The following is a 16493-nucleotide window of genomic DNA, read 5'->3' on the forward strand; positions in this document are numbered from 1 at the left end:
GATTAAATAATATACTGAGATTTTACTGCTACTCCATTCTATTGAAATTGTGGCTTTTGAAGAGCTCCAAGCTACCCCAACCTGTTTAAATATTCAAATAGGTACTCGAATTGGTAAATACCTGAGTTAAATAGGCAAAATATATAGTTCCTTATAATTTTATGTAAATCTACAAATCCAATTATATATTAACATAATTGTGAACCCATATCTGACTTAAACAGGTCGGTACCCATGTGTTCCCGAAGAATGAACACCCATTGTTATCCCTAGGTATCAATGTATTCAAATGCCCTGTTTTCCTTTAAAAACTAGACTAAAGTTCTCACCTGAGCTCTGTGAATTCCATGAGATGCAATAGTTCGTTCTTCTTCTTTTTCCATATTTTAAACATCTTTTTGAAGTCATTTTTAACTTGAAAAACTCCACCAAGCAATTCTGATATAAGTAATAACAAAAGAGTTGTGAAAATGATTTGTTTACGATTTTTTTTTCACATGAATGGGTCATCATTCTAATATATATCTCGTTAAGTGAATGAAACGCTGTTCAGTGTTGTCAAAACTGCCCTAGCTAGATAAATCAGGCTGCTATAGACATGATGTTCTGATTGAATTGGTTCAATTGATCGAGCCATAATTGTTCCCACTGAATTAGTTCAAACCAATCAATTTCACCGTCCTCGTCAACATGAAAAGGCAAAAGCGGAGCGCCAATTGATTGTTGATGGTCTCCTACAACTACAGGAGTCCATGAATGAGATGGAAAGAGGAAGGGATTGAATAGTTCTTCATCTGTAGGGTTGACTCATACTTTGTTTGCATGGTTTGTTATGTTGCCATGGGAGTCCAAATTCTATTTTGCAGGACCGTGGGAATTAATGTCTTTTCCCATGTGAAGTATTATTACTTAACAAGAAAAGCTCAATCCCAAAGCCACTGAAAGGTATTATCTAATGCATATATATTCTAGTTATCTTCTTTAACTTGAGTTTTGAGAGTCGATGGTTTTGTTTCAGTACCTAAGCCACTGAAAGAAAGAATAGTCTAAAACCAGAAGATCAACAGAACTCTCATTTAAGAATATATTAAAGAATGCTGCAAACCATAAGAATCGATTTAATGAGCATAGAATCAACTTTTTCTTGTTCCCTTTCATTAATCTTCCCCAACACTAGATCTGATCCTTCCCCAGGCCAATTAGTTAGGACTCCTCCCTTGCTTTTTGAGTCAACCATTTCACGTAGAGATCAACTAGCATATAGAAGGATAATCAATTTTGCATAGGACAGTGGATGTGGCGTGGCCTCCATGATTTGACTCTCTCCTTTCTTGGAAGAACTGGAACACTTTTCTATCATCAACTCCCTCTCTTGTCTAGACCACTGCAAAATTTACACCCCCCAAGTTACAAGTTTATGACTAATAGTATCAATCAAGCAACCTTGTGATTTAAGCAATCTTCTCGCAGAGAGAGAAAAGAGTAATCAATTTTCTCTGAAATATTATTGTGGAAATTACAGGTTATGGTAAAAAGTTTGGAAAAATCTGCAATCCTGATCCGGATTAAGGAGTAACATTAGGATCTCTGTTGGTCTATCCGATTCTGTCTAATTTCTTGACAAGTTTTCAAGATATCATCAAATATTGAAGAATCAGTCCTAATAAATTGATGAAATTGTAAAAGAGATTGATGAAATTTGGGGGGGAAATAGAGGTAATTGGACGTGATGATCAAAATCACCCACCTCAGACCCACTAGGGAATCTTCCACCATTCGTGACGGCAATATTTGTGAGGGTGCTAGAGTGCTACGGACAATAAGGAGATCGCGAGCTGGCTTTGAGAGAAATTTCTCATGAACACTAGGAGGACGTACTTAAGTTCCATAGCCTCTTTTGACTGAAACTGAGAATATTACATCTTGGAACTTCCAAGTCAAATACCATATGGAAAGGATTTCTTACGATTGAAAGCGAACATGGAATTTCATTCCACAAACTATTTGCATGTCGTTTAATGAAAGAATTCTGTTGTGTAAATCTTAATCTCCAAGGATTTGCATGGTTTCAGCTATAACTCAGTATTGTAATTGGAATATGACATGACTGCATCTCCTTGTTATTAAAGATTATATGCATCTCAACCTGTTTAATTGTCTTTCTGGCAAGAAACTCCAAGTTATGACTTATGATCTGGACAGTGATGCAACATAGAGCAGTATAATCAAGTAATTTCCTTTGTGGAACAATCTGCCATTTCAATATGCCTAATTATATATGCAACATAGAGCAGTAGAATCAAGTAATTGCCTTTATGGAAACCATCTGTCATCTCAAAATGCTTAATTGTATATATTCCTGTTCAGCTACTACATTATGTATTGCTTTCAGTTCAAGGACCTCTTTATCATATATCTTGCCAAAGGCTTTAGTTCTCGGTTTATCTGGCAAATTCAATCAATTAAAATGAAGATCTCAAACTAGTTACTGTTGCACTTAATGAGTACCTTTCAATGTTGGATTTCATGGAGAGCATGGCCCCCCCTTTTTGCTGCAATCTTTTAAAGATATATTCTCTATGATAGAAAATCTTGAAATTACTTCCTTGAATCTTCTTCCACTGAACTGGAAAGTAGCTTATCTGGTTTGGATACATCCAATGGTAGGAGGATTAACACTGACAATAACTTTTTCCTTCATCCTTTTTTGGATTCAATCTGATCATTATGTGGTAGAAAAAGATGTTATGCACATATACAAATTTAAATTTAAAAAAAAAAAAGGATACCACCTTCTCTTAGTAAAGGTACCATTGCCACAAGGCTCCTTGTGATAATATCCAACTTTTAAGTTCTAGAGTGAGTTTAGGTTAATAATATTCAATGTATTTTAAATAGCCTAAATTATGTTTAATAGAGATAAATTTAGTGATATAAAAGGATCTAAAAAAATATATGAATGACACAGATTGATGTTAACTTAGTTTATTTTTAAATTTTTGTAATGTTAGATAGCAAAAATTTTATAATGTTAGATCCTATAATACTATTTTAATTGTAACGACCCGGCCCTTCCACCCTTGGGCGGCCCTAATGGCCGGCCCAATTGGCGGCCAAATCGGTCCCTTGGGCGGCCCAACTAGCGGCCCCCTTGGCGACCCCTATGTCGTCAATCGACGACCCTCGGCCGTGTCGTTACTCACTAGGACTTTCCACCCCTGGCCAGTGGATTTTTGCCTCCCCCAGTTCAACTCTAGACCTCCAGGATAAGTACTAGAGTTTATGAATCCTGGTAGCCAAGTGAGAAGTTCTCACTTGGCTACCAGGATTCATAAATTCTAGTACTTATCCTGGAGGTCTAGAGTTCGAATCCTGGGGGAGGCAAAAATCCACTGGCCAGGGGTGGAAAGTCCTAGTGAGTAACGACACGGCCGAGGGTCGTCGATTGACGACATAGGGGTCGCCAAGGGGGCCGCTAAGTCGGGCCGCCCAAGGGACCGCCGATTGGGCCGCCAATTGGGCCGCTAGTTGGGCCGCCCAAGGGGTCGAGGGGCCGGGTCGTTACAATAAAAAAGGCTTCTCACTTGGCTACCAGGATTCATAAACTCTAGTACTTATCCTGAGGTCTAGAGTTCGAATCCTGGGGGAGGCAAAAATCCACTGGCCAGGAGTGGAAAGACCTAGTGAGTAACGACACGGCCGAGGGGCGTCGATTGACGACATAGGGCCGCCCAGGGGACCGCCGATTGGGCCGCCAATTGGGCCGCTAGTTGGGCCGCCCAAGGGGCCGAGGGGCCGGGTCGTTACAATAATAAAAGATATATTAAATTTTATATTATTTTTTACATGATTTTATGCGAAAGAAAGAATATATATCAGTTTTTCAAGTCATTTTTTTCATCTGCAATATTTTATTTTATATTTCGATCGAATTGAATTAAATTGTTTTTCTTAGATTAATTGATTAGCGTGTACAAATAATGATCCAATTTAAAAAACACAGACCGTATCACCGAGTCAAGGAGATCCAAATCCAATTGTTTTTTAGAGCCTTGCTGACAAATTTGATGAGATTATATTTTACCTTCTCGCTTAAATAACATAATTTTTTCTTATCAAATCTTAAATTTGAAGAGAAAATATTGTTTGCCTAGTCATGTAGTAGGTAATATTGTTTGTTTTAGGTAGCTTTCTATCCACCATCTTTAGGTACTTCGTACGGCCATCTTAAGCTTTTTGCCAAATTATGTTTGAAAGCGTAATTAATTAATTCCTTTAGCATTTTACTGCTATTTACTTGATGATAGTGACACATATATGATATATCAGTCTCTTTATTATGTGTTATTTTGTAAATTGAGAGTAATTACATGTAGTTATAGTCTAACCTCTTATATATCATGTTTTAGGATCTTTTTTTTAAATATAAATGAATGGATTTAGGACGTAAAATGAAAATAAAATAGTTAATTTTGCACTATAAAAAATGAGAGCTCCAACTCACTGCTCCCCCCAAACTGGTCTCTTCCTTTTCTCGCGACCACGGTATGCGTTCTCCGGCGAGGTTCCTCCTATCGTCGGCGGCGGAAGCGCCGAGCCCCCTCCCCTTCGACTCTGACGTCGCCATCATCCTGGCCGTCTTCCTCTGCGCCCTCATATGCGCCGTCGGCCTCGCCCTCGTCGCCCGTTGCGCATGTCTCCATCACGCAGCCGCCTCATCAGCCCTCGCCCCGTTCCCTGCTCCGCACAACAAAAGGCTCAAAAAGAAGGCCGTCCGAGTGCTCCCCACGCTCTCTTTTAACTCCGCTGCCTCCTCCACCGCGGGCGGCGTCGTGCTGCTCGACTGCGCCATCTGCCTCGCCGAGTTCGCCGACGGCGAGGTCCTCCGCGTCTTGCCACAGTGCGGCCACGGCTTCCATTCCGAGTGCGTCGACACCTGGTTGCGTTCCCACTCCTCCTGCCCCTCCTGCCGCCTGAACCTGGCAGACCCCACCCCGCAACGGTGCCGGCAGTGGAACTCCGGCGCCAAGGTGCACGACGGCAAAGTTTCCAGTGCGTTCTTGCCGTGAAACGCAAAACCTACCTATCAAACTAAGAACACGCACACCACCTGTTTGTGATTATGTTTCCTTGTCTTTTTGAGCTCGTTTGTGTTCATCTTGTAAGTCTATTTCTCCTAACTCACAATGGAGTCGAGATTTTGTGAATCGATAGATTGAATTGGAAACGCCAAGAGCAAAATTTTGTGATCAATATATTGAAATGGAAACACCAACACCAAAATTGAGCAGTGACCAGTGAGAGAAGAATCTTGGCAAGGTGAAGCTTGAGGTTCTTGTAGCATTCCTTTTTCTCTTTTTTTTTTTGTTGATTTGTGAATAAAAAGATCCAAGTCTCAGTTTCTTTGCAAAAGGTCTCATATTTTGTCTCAGAACAAGATACCGTTACCTGTAAATATTCTCTGGCTAGTTTCGCCCAAATTATTTTCATGATGCTTTCTTTGTCCTAATTATAAATAAATAAGATTATCACTTTAAGATTATTACAAATGCGATTCAAATCAACTAATTAGATTTGTAGTTTCTTCTCTCTTAGAAGATTGAGGTAAATATACAAATTTCAAGCTTTGTTTGTTGTTGAATTATTCATTTGTTTTGGGCAGTGTTTTGTATGTTCAGTTTTTTATTTTATCATTATCCATCAGTTAGTTAGGTTCCACTTTAACAGAAGCCTAGGAGACCTTTTTGAACAAACTTCAGTGAACCAAAACCCTGCCTGGTTGGATGCAACTAACCTTGAAAGCATTCAAGGTGATCTCGTTTCTTACTATGGACATCATTTATGAAAGGTTTCGGGACAGGATTGATTGTTACAAGTCCTTTTGTAGAGTAGCTACGGCTCGTTTAACAGGAAAGAAAGAGCAATAATTTCTCAACAACTATACTTGACAAAAATTAGTTCAAATCGAACAAAACAAATCGCATGGTCGACCAAACAAAGCAACTAAGGATGAACACAGATTCAACTGGCACTAAATTAGATTAATCTGGGCGAAAATAAGTACACTAAATGAGCAGCGAACTGCCAGACTATGGCTATTACCATTACAGGAGATGATGATAGCTTATAGGACTCTTCCAACATCAAATAGAAACAAGAACAAAGAAAATGGATAAGGAGAACACAGCATAGATTGCGTCTTTCCTGACGATTTCCTCAATCATCATCCTCTTCATCCTGTTGCAAACGCAATATTAAAGGTAAATTGCCAAATAAAAAACTTATTTTTGGAAGTCATTACAGTTCTACAGACCTCTTCCTCTTCATCATCTTCGTCATCGTTCACCTCAGACTTGGATTTGTCGGATTCTTCGTCGTCATCTGCTGCAGCGGCAGCGGCAGGGGGAGGGGCAGGACGACTTCCTCCGCCAGACTGTTTCCCGAGCAAAAACGAAGATTTAGATGATCCAGCGTTGGAATTCTTGGAGTAAGAAAACAAAAGATTTCGAACTTGAGATCACTACTTACTTGACCCTTATTGTAGGCGGCCATAGTCTTTGTGTAATCTGATTTCAGCCTGGCTGCCTTGGCGACGTAGGGAGCTTTCTCCTGGAATAACAGTAGATGAGTTTGATTCAGAGGAAATGTTTCTACAGAATTGTCGATCTGAGAGGAAGACGAGTTGAAGAAGATTACTCACATCCTCTGACAAGGATTTCCATTTGTCTCCTCCTGCTTTGCCAACCTATTTGGATCAAAGCAATTGAAGGAAATATAGCCTCTCTAAAAGGGGAGAACATCCGAAACTTTTGAACGAGAAATACTGCAGAAAGAAACAGGAATCTTACTGCTGCGACCGACTTGTTATTCGGGTGTTTTTCCTTGTAGATCTTCCTGAATTCCTCCCTGCGTGTCCAATAAGTAGGATAAGACAACAAATCGATCAAAAAATGGAAACAAAACTTCAAAATCAATCAACAGCCGAGAATAATTGATCTCACATGAAGACGAAAAAGGCACTGGGAGGCCTCTTGGGCTTGTTGGGATCCTTGTCGGCCTTCGACTTCCGAGGCTTCTTCGCCGCCCGTTCCGCTCCCTTCTTCACCGCAAGCCTTTCAGAAAACAGCGTTAGATTTTTTTTTATTATTATTGAAAAAAAAAACGCTACCATCCGCAATCAATCATCCACAAAACACTCAAAAGAGGGAAATCGATACTCACTTGGTATCGGCCTTCTTGGGGGCGTCGGCCTTCGATTTTCCCCTCGTCATGGCGAGATCTGCAGCGAAAAAAACGATCAGATCTGGCGAAAACTGACGGAAATCGCCGATAAAACCCCGAAAAAAACACGTAGAAGGAGGAAACTTCACCTTGAGATTTGGGATTCGAGACAGCGTCGATCGATGGGAGGGAGGAATGCGAGGTCGAAGAGGAAGAAAAGGGGATAAGAAGGGGCGACGAGTGGGTGCGGGGTGAAGAGGCGAGGACTCGAATCCGACGGCTCGCGATCGAACCGCGGAGACGATGTCGAAGCGAAGGGATTTGGAGGCCGGTGTTTTTGTACTATGACACGTCACCGATCCCTGTGATCGTCGCTAATTGGGCTTCTGCAGTGTGTTTTTGCCACCTCCCTACCAATCCGAAAGCAGCTTCCGGTGGGGCCTGGGTAATGTTGATGTCCCTTTTGTTTAATTCGGGTTTGGTTTAGATATTTTTGTGGATATGATTATGGCGGTTCGTTCTTAGCCGCAGTGGTAGTTCCTGAGGAAGGTTTCAGACGTTAGATTTGCATCGGACGGGCAGGAGAGAGACACAGTGGACGAAGGGGGTGTATTTTGTGTAGATAAATGCGCACGTGCTTAGCAAATGCGCGCTTCGGTGACGTCGGAGGACAGGATGTGGTAAATTCGATTTGAAACGGGTTTAAGTGGTGGTGTGTGGTTCAGATTCTTGCAGGAACAATAAGGGGAGGATGGGGTCCACTTGAAGTATGCCGATGACAAGTAGGGGAAGCAGTTATTGGGAAAATTGAAAGCACATTTTCTTATGTTTTATTATTATTATTATATATAAAAAAAGAGAAGTATTTTTTTTCTTTGATTTGAAATCAAAATACACGATTTATCATGCTTTAATAACTATGATTATGTATCATAAAATCAAAATCAAGCAGTTTTTTTTTTTTTTTTTGCTGATGAATGAATGTTCGTCTATAAACATTTAGCTGTGTCACAATTTACACAGAGGGAGTGATGATGTTGAGAAGCGAGACCCGAATGTTGATCAAGCTCCTGAACAATATCTCGCTTCCCTCCTCCATTCCTTCCAAGCTCTCCACCAACATCTCCATTGCCGCCTCCTCTCCCTCCTCCGTCTTCTTTCTCAACCCACAAATCCCCCTCCGTGATTCCTCCTTCGCCATCGACGCAGCCACTGCCGCCGCTGCCTGGGAAACACTTGAGAAAACCAATGCCATCGCAGCCACTATCGCCGCCACAGCCTCCGCCAAGATCCCGGCGGCCTCCGCCGCGTCCTCCCGCTTCCCCGCAGCGAATGGACGACATCTAACCAGATCCTTGATCCCAGACACGAGCCCCGCGATCTCTTTCCCCGCTCGCCGCAGCGACCGGGCCGCGGAAGTGAGCCGAGCGGTGTCCCTCCTCCGGGACGCGGCGCGCGCCTCTGCTGCGTGCTGCGCGAGCACAATAGCAGCGGAGCGGTAGGAGCCCTGCGCGTCCGCGAGGCGGAGGAAAGCGTCGAGGAGGCGGTCAGTCATGGCCGGGAGGCGCCGAAGGGAATCCTGGGTTTGCGAGAGCCGGAGGAAGTCGTCGAGGGAGGCAAGGAGACGGTCGATCCGCTCGAAAGCTGTGGCGGCGGCGGAGGCAGAGGAGGTAGAGCAACCGAGGTCAGCGGAGGCGCGGAGGGAGCGGATCTCGTCATGGAGGAGGGAGAGGACGGGATGGGAGCGGCAGGGGAAGCTGGCGGACCGGAGGTGCTGTGCGTCAGGGCGGCGGCAACGGGAGGGGCTGGCGCTAGGGCTCAGCCCTGGCAAAGAGATGGAGCGGCGAAATACGGCGATCATTTCGGGCGTCAGTTACACTCCCGGTAAGCTTACTCTCTTTTCTTTAGACGTCTATTTGCATTTTTCTTCGCCGGCGGTTATCGATTGAGAGAGGGTTGGGATTTATAATCGCGGGTGTAGATTTGGGTGGGTGAGTTGGGCGGGAATAAAGTAAACAACCGAAAACACGAGAAGCATCGTGGATGGACGACAGAGGAACACCACGACGTTTAGATGGGAATTAAAGAAATAACTGGCACCGCGGCTAGTCCATGTGTATCGTTCACGTGTAGATCGAAGCATTGCGTAACCAACAGGAAATGGAACGCGTGTCGTATGACAGCGCTTGCCGAGGCCTCACGGGCCATAGGCAACCAATCGTAGATTGTCGTTAGCTCTATTGCGTTGGCACGCAGCTTACCACATTAGTTGTTGCTGTATCACATTGATTTCGTGGGTCTTGGCTAGTGTACTTCTTGATACTACCTCTTGATAATAATGACTATCTTCTTCTCATATTCAAATCTAATTAATTCAGTTTATCTTGCTAAAGAGCATTTTGATAATTTTGTTTATAATGTTTTATAGTATGCTACATGTTTTTATTCATTTTATCATGAAAGTTTGGATTTTGGCTTTTATTATTCTTAAAATAATTCAACAAATTTATCTTATATATGTTGATTCTACTTTTATTGTTTTTCTTTTACAATTAGGTCTTTAATTTATTTGTGAGCCATAGATATATCTGGTTTGTATTTATTTTTACGTAATTCTGCTTTAACCTTTTTCACATTTCTTTTTTTACTTTCTTTTAAAGTTATGGTGATATATTTTCATTCTATCATATGGATTTTATCAGACGCTCTTGACATTTATTGTGATCTTTTCCATACGTTAAAATGTTTAACAAGAAAACAGAGCATAGGTAAACGAGACTTGGCAACTCCTATTTGGAGCTACCAATGTGATATGCTATTGCACTTTGAATTTTCTACAATGTTCAATCTAATTGTTGTAACTTTTTTTTTCTGATCTTTTGGAGTAGGTAAAAGAATGAGTGGAGTAGTTTCTTTGGAAATGTAAAGGGTATACTACGTGTAATTAAACATTATTCAAAAATTCTAGAAAACAATAATTTCATTCATACACTAAAAATTATGAACATTCTTTTTCCATACAAGGAAATAATGAACACAAGCACAGCACATAAAGAGCACAATTTCTATAACGTGATTTAGTATTATATATTCTACTTAACAAGTCTAAAACTCTGCTCCTCTCTCATTTTGCATCACTACTTTTGCTTTGTTTTACACAGTGGACAAAGTTTGTTGTTAATTCAGCATGGTTGCAGCTAATCCAATCGCAGAGCCATGCATCATTTCTTCTGTTTAATTGGATGATTGCATGATATCAGCTTGTTAACTCTCAGTTAGTCAATTTGTAATCCCTTGAAAACTTAAATATGCAAATCATATAAGGCCAGTCGTACCATATAATTTGGTGTTATACAATAATCCAAATCTTCTGTGTTGGTGGACAAGCTAATTAAAATCATCTTGTTTTCCCGTGCAAATAAACAGATCAGTAACAAGCCTAGATGGGCTATTCTTTCTGTTCTTATGCAGTACTCTAGATCTCTTATTTGTGTTAGTGAACATATAAAGCAGAACTCTTGTTTGTTATTTACAGATATTTCATATATACAGCAAAAATAATTAATTAACACTTTTTCTTCTCCCACAATATCATTTGACACAGATAAGTGGACTTAGATTAGAAGGCATTGGGTTTGGTCGACCAACCAAAGACAATGGGGGATGCAAGCAATCCAACAGAGCACGACACATGAGGGATGCAAACTTCTCGTGTCCTGGCAACTAAGAGAACGTGTGACGGTGTGAGCAACTAAATCAGGTTACTAATCTCTGTTTAATTTATTTTGTTGTTAGTTGCCGATTCCTCGTGTCGCTTCTACAGCTAGCTAGCTACCTTTGCCTAATTAAAAGTCGATACCAGATTCAGATCTGTGATTACATGCATTGTTAGGACTTAAAATACTTCAGGATTCAATCAAACACCGGAGAAATGGTGGACTGATGAGAGACGTTACGTGAGAGTTGAGACGACAGCATGCAGCTCCACGACATGTCTAGTGAACTCCAGACAAACCTATAGCAATTGAAAATTTAAAGAGACACCACGACGTACGTACTCGTGTAATGCGAGTACATATTTAAATGTTTCATCACTATCACTATACTTATCGAACTCTTCGTTCCTTGCAGATCACTTACCTGGATCTAAAAGCTAGCGCGTCTGCATTTTATTCTAATCGAGCATTTGCCAGCACGTACGCCCAGCATGACAGGTGCCGCTCCTCTCCTATAATCTCTAATTATCATGTGATAGCTTGCTTAGAGTTTATGTTTTTAATTTAGTCGGCTGATCAGATGAGAGATGCCTTTTGTCGTGTCGACTCCCCGTGAGTGCATGCGTCGTTTTCTTAATTTTCTGGTAGCCTCTGCCTCATCTGCTTCTCCAATTCTAGCTCCGTTTGGAGGCTCAGTTTATAGACCATTTGCTCCGTTCCATGTTATCATTGCCAATAGGGACTTCTTCCACACGGAAGAGGAATTAGAGAAGTTAATTTCTATGGTGTACGTGCTGCCTATTGATTGAATTGAGAACCTAGTCTTCGTTTTCTGTCCAATTAGTGTTAGTATATATTATCGAAGCCCAATTTAGCCAGGTCCGAGTGACAGCCCTTATTAGGCTAAGGAGCAAAAGAGAAGAGTGGGGTGAATCTTTACACATTGATTTTGAGAATCAATCAATCAATAGTTGTTATCAGCTTCTTATTACGTACTGCATGAGGCATGGAAAAGGAGGTCATGCAGCGATCCAGTTTGCTGCCACTTCCTTATCGGTAATTAAACACCAAACTGTGCCGAAATCTTGGCAGATCACTTGACCTCGACACTTTAACTGTAATTCGCCGTCTTCTTTGTTTAGTTGCATCAGCAGTTTTGTTTATCATTGTGTAGAATCGCAATGTGCTAACAGTACTGCGTTGTAACTGTGTGTGGCCTCTCAAGAAGTTGATCAGCCATCAATTTTCCAAGCGACATGATCACATGCAAAATGAGAAAAAATATTCGCATATCCAGACATCAAAGTCCATGCAAACTTTCCCACTCATATGTCACTGGCACTATTAATTAATATTTGTGGTTCGAAGGTGATCCCATCTAGCCTAGCTACGACCTGATTCATCAAACCGGTTTGCTAGACCAAATGAAAAAGTTGTTCAAGGTCCGAATGGGCACAGTTTGATGTCTCCTCCAACTTCAAATGGATTTTCTAAGGGGTTCAGATTACTTCAACACTGATAATTTACCCAACCTTTTGAAAGATATGATTGAAACACACTTAATTTGCTTCTACCGGCAGTCAGCATTGCCAAACCTGAGCACCTCATTGTATTCATCCGCTTGTATATTTAATACCACATGATTAATCAGTCACATTTAAATGCAAAGAAATCCTTCACAATTTGTTTGCATTCGTGGTAACGAATGTCTTCGGTTGGAAGGGAGCATCATTGGATTGAGGCATGCATTAGTCCATCGATACCCAACAGTTATAGGCAATAGTGTCTGGTCGTCCAAATGGAACTCCATGATTCTCCAACAAGCGATGTTGCAGGTCGAGGACTCTTAATTTTCCGGTTGTCCAGGCGGTCCACCTTAATTAATACCTGGTCCAATCGAGTCCCATCGAGAGCTACATGTAGCTCCAAAGCTTGAACAGCTGCACTATTTTCTATTTCATAACCTTATCATGTCTCTCTTCTAATACCGAGCATAGGCCCAATCCTGTACTTTATGTTGTCCTCTCAGTCTCATGAGGTGACTGATGAACCAAACAATTTGACAGAATCGGCCGGGCCGGTCTAATTATTATGGCAATTCAATTCAATCCAATCCATATATACCCAATCAGTCAGCACATGGTTTCGTAACTCTCTCTTGGCACATGGAATGCGTACGCATGCATATCCATCCATATATATAAATACACTATTTCCTCACTCCCGTGTCTTTGTGCGCAAGTCCGACACTATCGATCACTTCACATCTGAAAAGCTTCGACATCCCATATTCCTTTGGCCTGCAATGCTGAACCCCATCAGGCTTATCAAGATGGTGAGGAAGTGGAAGAAAGTGGCCGCCCTCGGCAGGAGAAGGATCACGTCAGAGAGGGCCGAAAACAGAGATGGTGAAGCAGGGCCGCCGTGGTCTGCGATGGTGGCCAGCAAGGGGCACGTGTTCGTGTACACTGCCGACGGGAAACGCTTCATGGTGCCGTTGAAGTACCTGAGCAGCGGCGTCTTTCGGGAGCTACTGCAGCGGTCGGAGGAGGAGTTCGGCCTGCCGGCTGACGGCCCCATCACCCTGCCTTGCGGGGCTGCATGCATGGAGTCCGTCATCAGCTTCCTCCACAGCCGGGGCACTAGCAACGCTGAGAGGGCCATCCTCGAGTCAATCAGCAGCGACGGCGGACGATGCACCACGGCGGCCGCTGGGAAAGGAGGGGTCAGCCGGCAGCTGATCCTCTATGGCTTTTGAATAATTGATTAAACAGACTCGGATTGCTCGTCAATTCTTAATCTAACTCGGGCGATTATTTTCCAGATAAAAAAACAAAAATAACAATTATCGTCTTGGCGATTATGGCACATTAATTAATGCTTTCGAATGTTTTAATCATGAATATATTTATGTAGTGTTGTATAAAAGCCGAATCGAATTGAGGTTGACTGTATTTATCTATTAAAGATGTAAATGAACAATAGTAGTGTCCAACTCAGTATATATTAACCTAGCTTGATATTCTATTCTATGTTCGACTTGTTGTCTAAAAAGCTTAGCAAGCTTAGACTTTGATGGAGCTCATCTACAAACATAATTAGCTAAAACTTTGTTCCGTGAACAAAAATTATAGCTATTTGGTTAACTTTTGGAGGATTGGAAGGATAAATCATGTCCATCTACTCGTGTCCAACTTTTTGGTTCGTCTGTCATATATAATTCTTATGATCCAATCTCTATTCAATTCAATTCTTTAAGTCCATTCAATTTATATTTCGTACGTCTATCCACACTATTCAAGTTGCCTAGTTTTTAAGGCTCGTCCAAATCACTTAATTAGCCTAGCTAGTTAGTTTACTTGATCATTCTGCTAATATATAGCCCACGTGGCTGATCTAATTTTGTGACTAGTATATTAATTGACTTCACATGCATGGTGTGTTTATCTATCGTGTATTTTAGAAAAAATAAGACGAAAAACAAATATCAGAGAGATTTATAATTCCAAAACTACATGTATATAATTAATAAACAGAGCGTGATACTTACGACGACGTTAAACTTTTCCAATAACTAATAATTAATCAAACGGTAGTTGCTCACGTGAAAGCCTTGTCGATGCAACCATGCATACTTTACATTGCATGAAGCTTCCATTCTACCAATTATATATGAACAAATTAACAAGTTCAAGTCGACGGCCGGGATCATCATCGCTACATCTCAAATACATGAAAAGACGAGCATTGCACATGGTGTTCGATCGATATACTACTGTTAAGTTATTGCAAGCCCAATGTTGTTAATTAATTCGTTAGATCCGAGGCCGGAACTAATTACTTTTACTGATCACTTGAATTGAATTCCATCAAACAAGTTGTTCGATCGATATCCTAATTACTTTTACCAAGTTGTTCGATCGATATACTACTGTTGAGTTATTACATGCCCAAAAAGACGAGCATGCATGCATTCTGTTCCAAGATTCCAAGTCCAAACTTTGGATTCTGCTCAAGGAGCAACCTCGACAGGAATTCCGTCAAACAACTTGCATGCGAAAGGAATCCAAGTCGGAGACGGAAGAGTAGAACCGGATGGCCGGCGGAGCTGCCGATGAACCAGCTGTAGGGGACGAGGCCAACCTTGAAGATGCAGGCGTGGCCAGGCGGCTTTCATGGTGGAGATGAAGGCGACCTGGCCTGTGAGGGGACGCCGCTGGTAATTGTGAGAGGGCGGCGGTGGAGGGCATCGTCGTTGTCGTCGCCTCGTCGGTGCTGCAGTGACTGGAGAGAGTTCGTTGGGAAATGGCGGGAGCGGAACCGGCCGGTGGTTTGCCGCCATTTTTATTTGCTTTGAATGGAGGGGCAAAGTGCGAAATTTTCCATCATGATGCGCAAGATGAAAGACACGCAGACACTTAAGCGACGACGTAGAAATTGTCTGCAAACCTCCCCAAATATTTAAAATTATATTACACGAAAACTTTAATGACACATGCATGGGATTATCAATTTGTCCTGGACCTCAGTGAAAATTTCCTGCCACTTCGCTGCCTTCACATTTTATCCAAGAAGCAAAAAATAAAAAAAATAAAAAAATGGATACCAAGAGTTTTTTTTAGAATATTTAGATTAATTTGAAAAATTATAGAAAGTTTAGTTCTTTGTGCTTATTTTATATTAGCATGTCCTACTTAAGCAATTAAATTGATAGAAAACATAATATTTATAAATAAAAATAAAAAATCATCTTGAATTAGTTTAATTCAAGAATGAGTAAATAACAAACTCATGATCTTTCAAAAAATTACAAGTTGAACGTTTACAAATTTTAACATATAATCGTTAGAGATGAGATCGACCTTAATCCCCTCCCTAAAAAAAAACAAGAGGAGAGAAGCAAAAATGAGATCGGCATCAAGTGAAAAATGAACCATTTTATTTTGGGTCCGACATCTTTGAAAAAGCTTCAAAATTATATATATATAAAAGTTTTAATGGGTGTTACTTCAAGAGACATAGACATCTGTGCATATCTTCTCTTCTTGTTGTTTAGTAAAACGTGGTTGTTGTTTAGTAAGAAGTAGGTGAATTGCTGTAATTGAAGGAAAGATTAATGAATATTAAGAGCATGGATAATCAATGCCAGGACTATCTTAATAAATATGTTACCCTTTTTTTTATATATTTTTCTCCAAGATATATATGTGATCCATACTTTTTAAGGCAAAATATATATGATAATTACAGGTGAACAATAGACAGACAAATGCCCTTATTTTAAGTAGCATCAAACGTCACTTCATCCCTTTTAAATTCTCATTATTAATTTTTTTCTAAGAACAATAAAGTAGAAAAATAAAAGATGTCATCTTAATTTATATATTTAAAAGAATATACTTTTTCATCTTTATTTATATGTTTCATCTTAGACGGTGTTGACCAAACCTACTATAAAATAATAGAATTTTGCTTGTATTTACTTGTGCTCTTAGAATAATATATGTACTATATAGAATAATTTTGATTAAAATTATTTTAAGGCAATACAATTTC

At 40.8% G+C, this 16493-nt stretch overlaps 4 protein-coding genes and 1 long non-coding RNA gene across 5 annotated transcripts; 3 read left to right on the forward strand and 2 right to left on the reverse strand.

Annotated features, from left to right (window-relative positions):
- The first annotated feature begins 4523 nt into the window (after positions 1-4523).
- LOC141838780 (RING-H2 finger protein ATL8-like) lies at positions 4524-5137 on the forward strand. The gene has a single exon (XM_074726358.1). It carries the CDS (start codon positions 4548-4550, stop codon positions 5067-5069), a length of 522 nt encoding a protein of 173 aa, XP_074582459.1. The 5' UTR covers positions 4524-4547; the 3' UTR covers positions 5070-5137.
- An 883-nt stretch (positions 5138-6020) lies between these two features.
- LOC141838781 (HMG1/2-like protein) lies at positions 6021-7535 on the reverse strand. Its single transcript, XM_074726359.1, has 8 exons — positions 7371-7535; positions 7222-7279; positions 7002-7112; positions 6849-6906; positions 6701-6745; positions 6529-6609; positions 6314-6433; positions 6021-6237 (listed from the first exon to the last, which is right to left on the reverse strand). Exons 2-8 carry the CDS (start codon positions 7269-7271, stop codon positions 6217-6219), a joined length of 486 nt encoding a protein of 161 aa, XP_074582460.1. The 5' UTR covers positions 7272-7279; positions 7371-7535; the 3' UTR covers positions 6021-6216.
- Positions 7536-8166: 631 nt separating this feature from the next.
- On the reverse strand, positions 8167-9245 carry LOC141841959 (uncharacterized). Its single transcript, XM_074730163.1, has one exon. It carries the CDS (start codon positions 9080-9082, stop codon positions 8237-8239), a length of 846 nt encoding a protein of 281 aa, XP_074586264.1. The 5' UTR covers positions 9083-9245; the 3' UTR covers positions 8167-8236.
- Positions 9246-10962: 1717 nt separating this feature from the next.
- Positions 10963-12694, forward strand: LOC141841960 (uncharacterized). Its single transcript, XR_012602839.1, has 3 exons — positions 10963-10981; positions 11114-11271; positions 11353-12694. It is a non-coding gene; the product is annotated as an uncharacterized LOC141841960 (long non-coding RNA).
- A 139-nt stretch (positions 12695-12833) lies between these two features.
- LOC141841961 (auxin-responsive protein SAUR66-like) lies at positions 12834-13875 on the forward strand. The gene has a single exon (XM_074730165.1). The coding sequence runs from the start codon at positions 13108-13110 to the stop codon at positions 13693-13695; it is 588 nt and encodes a 195-aa protein (XP_074586266.1). The 5' UTR covers positions 12834-13107; the 3' UTR covers positions 13696-13875.
- The last annotated feature ends 2618 nt before the right edge of the window (positions 13876-16493 follow it).

The sequence above is a fragment of the Curcuma longa genome, chromosome 11, assembly GCF_044706935.1.
Source record: "Curcuma longa cultivar G26 ecotype Majalengka, Jawa Barat chromosome 11, ITB_CL_G26_1.1, whole genome shotgun sequence".
Lineage (NCBI taxonomy): Eukaryota > Viridiplantae > Streptophyta > Magnoliopsida > Zingiberales > Zingiberaceae > Curcuma > Curcuma longa.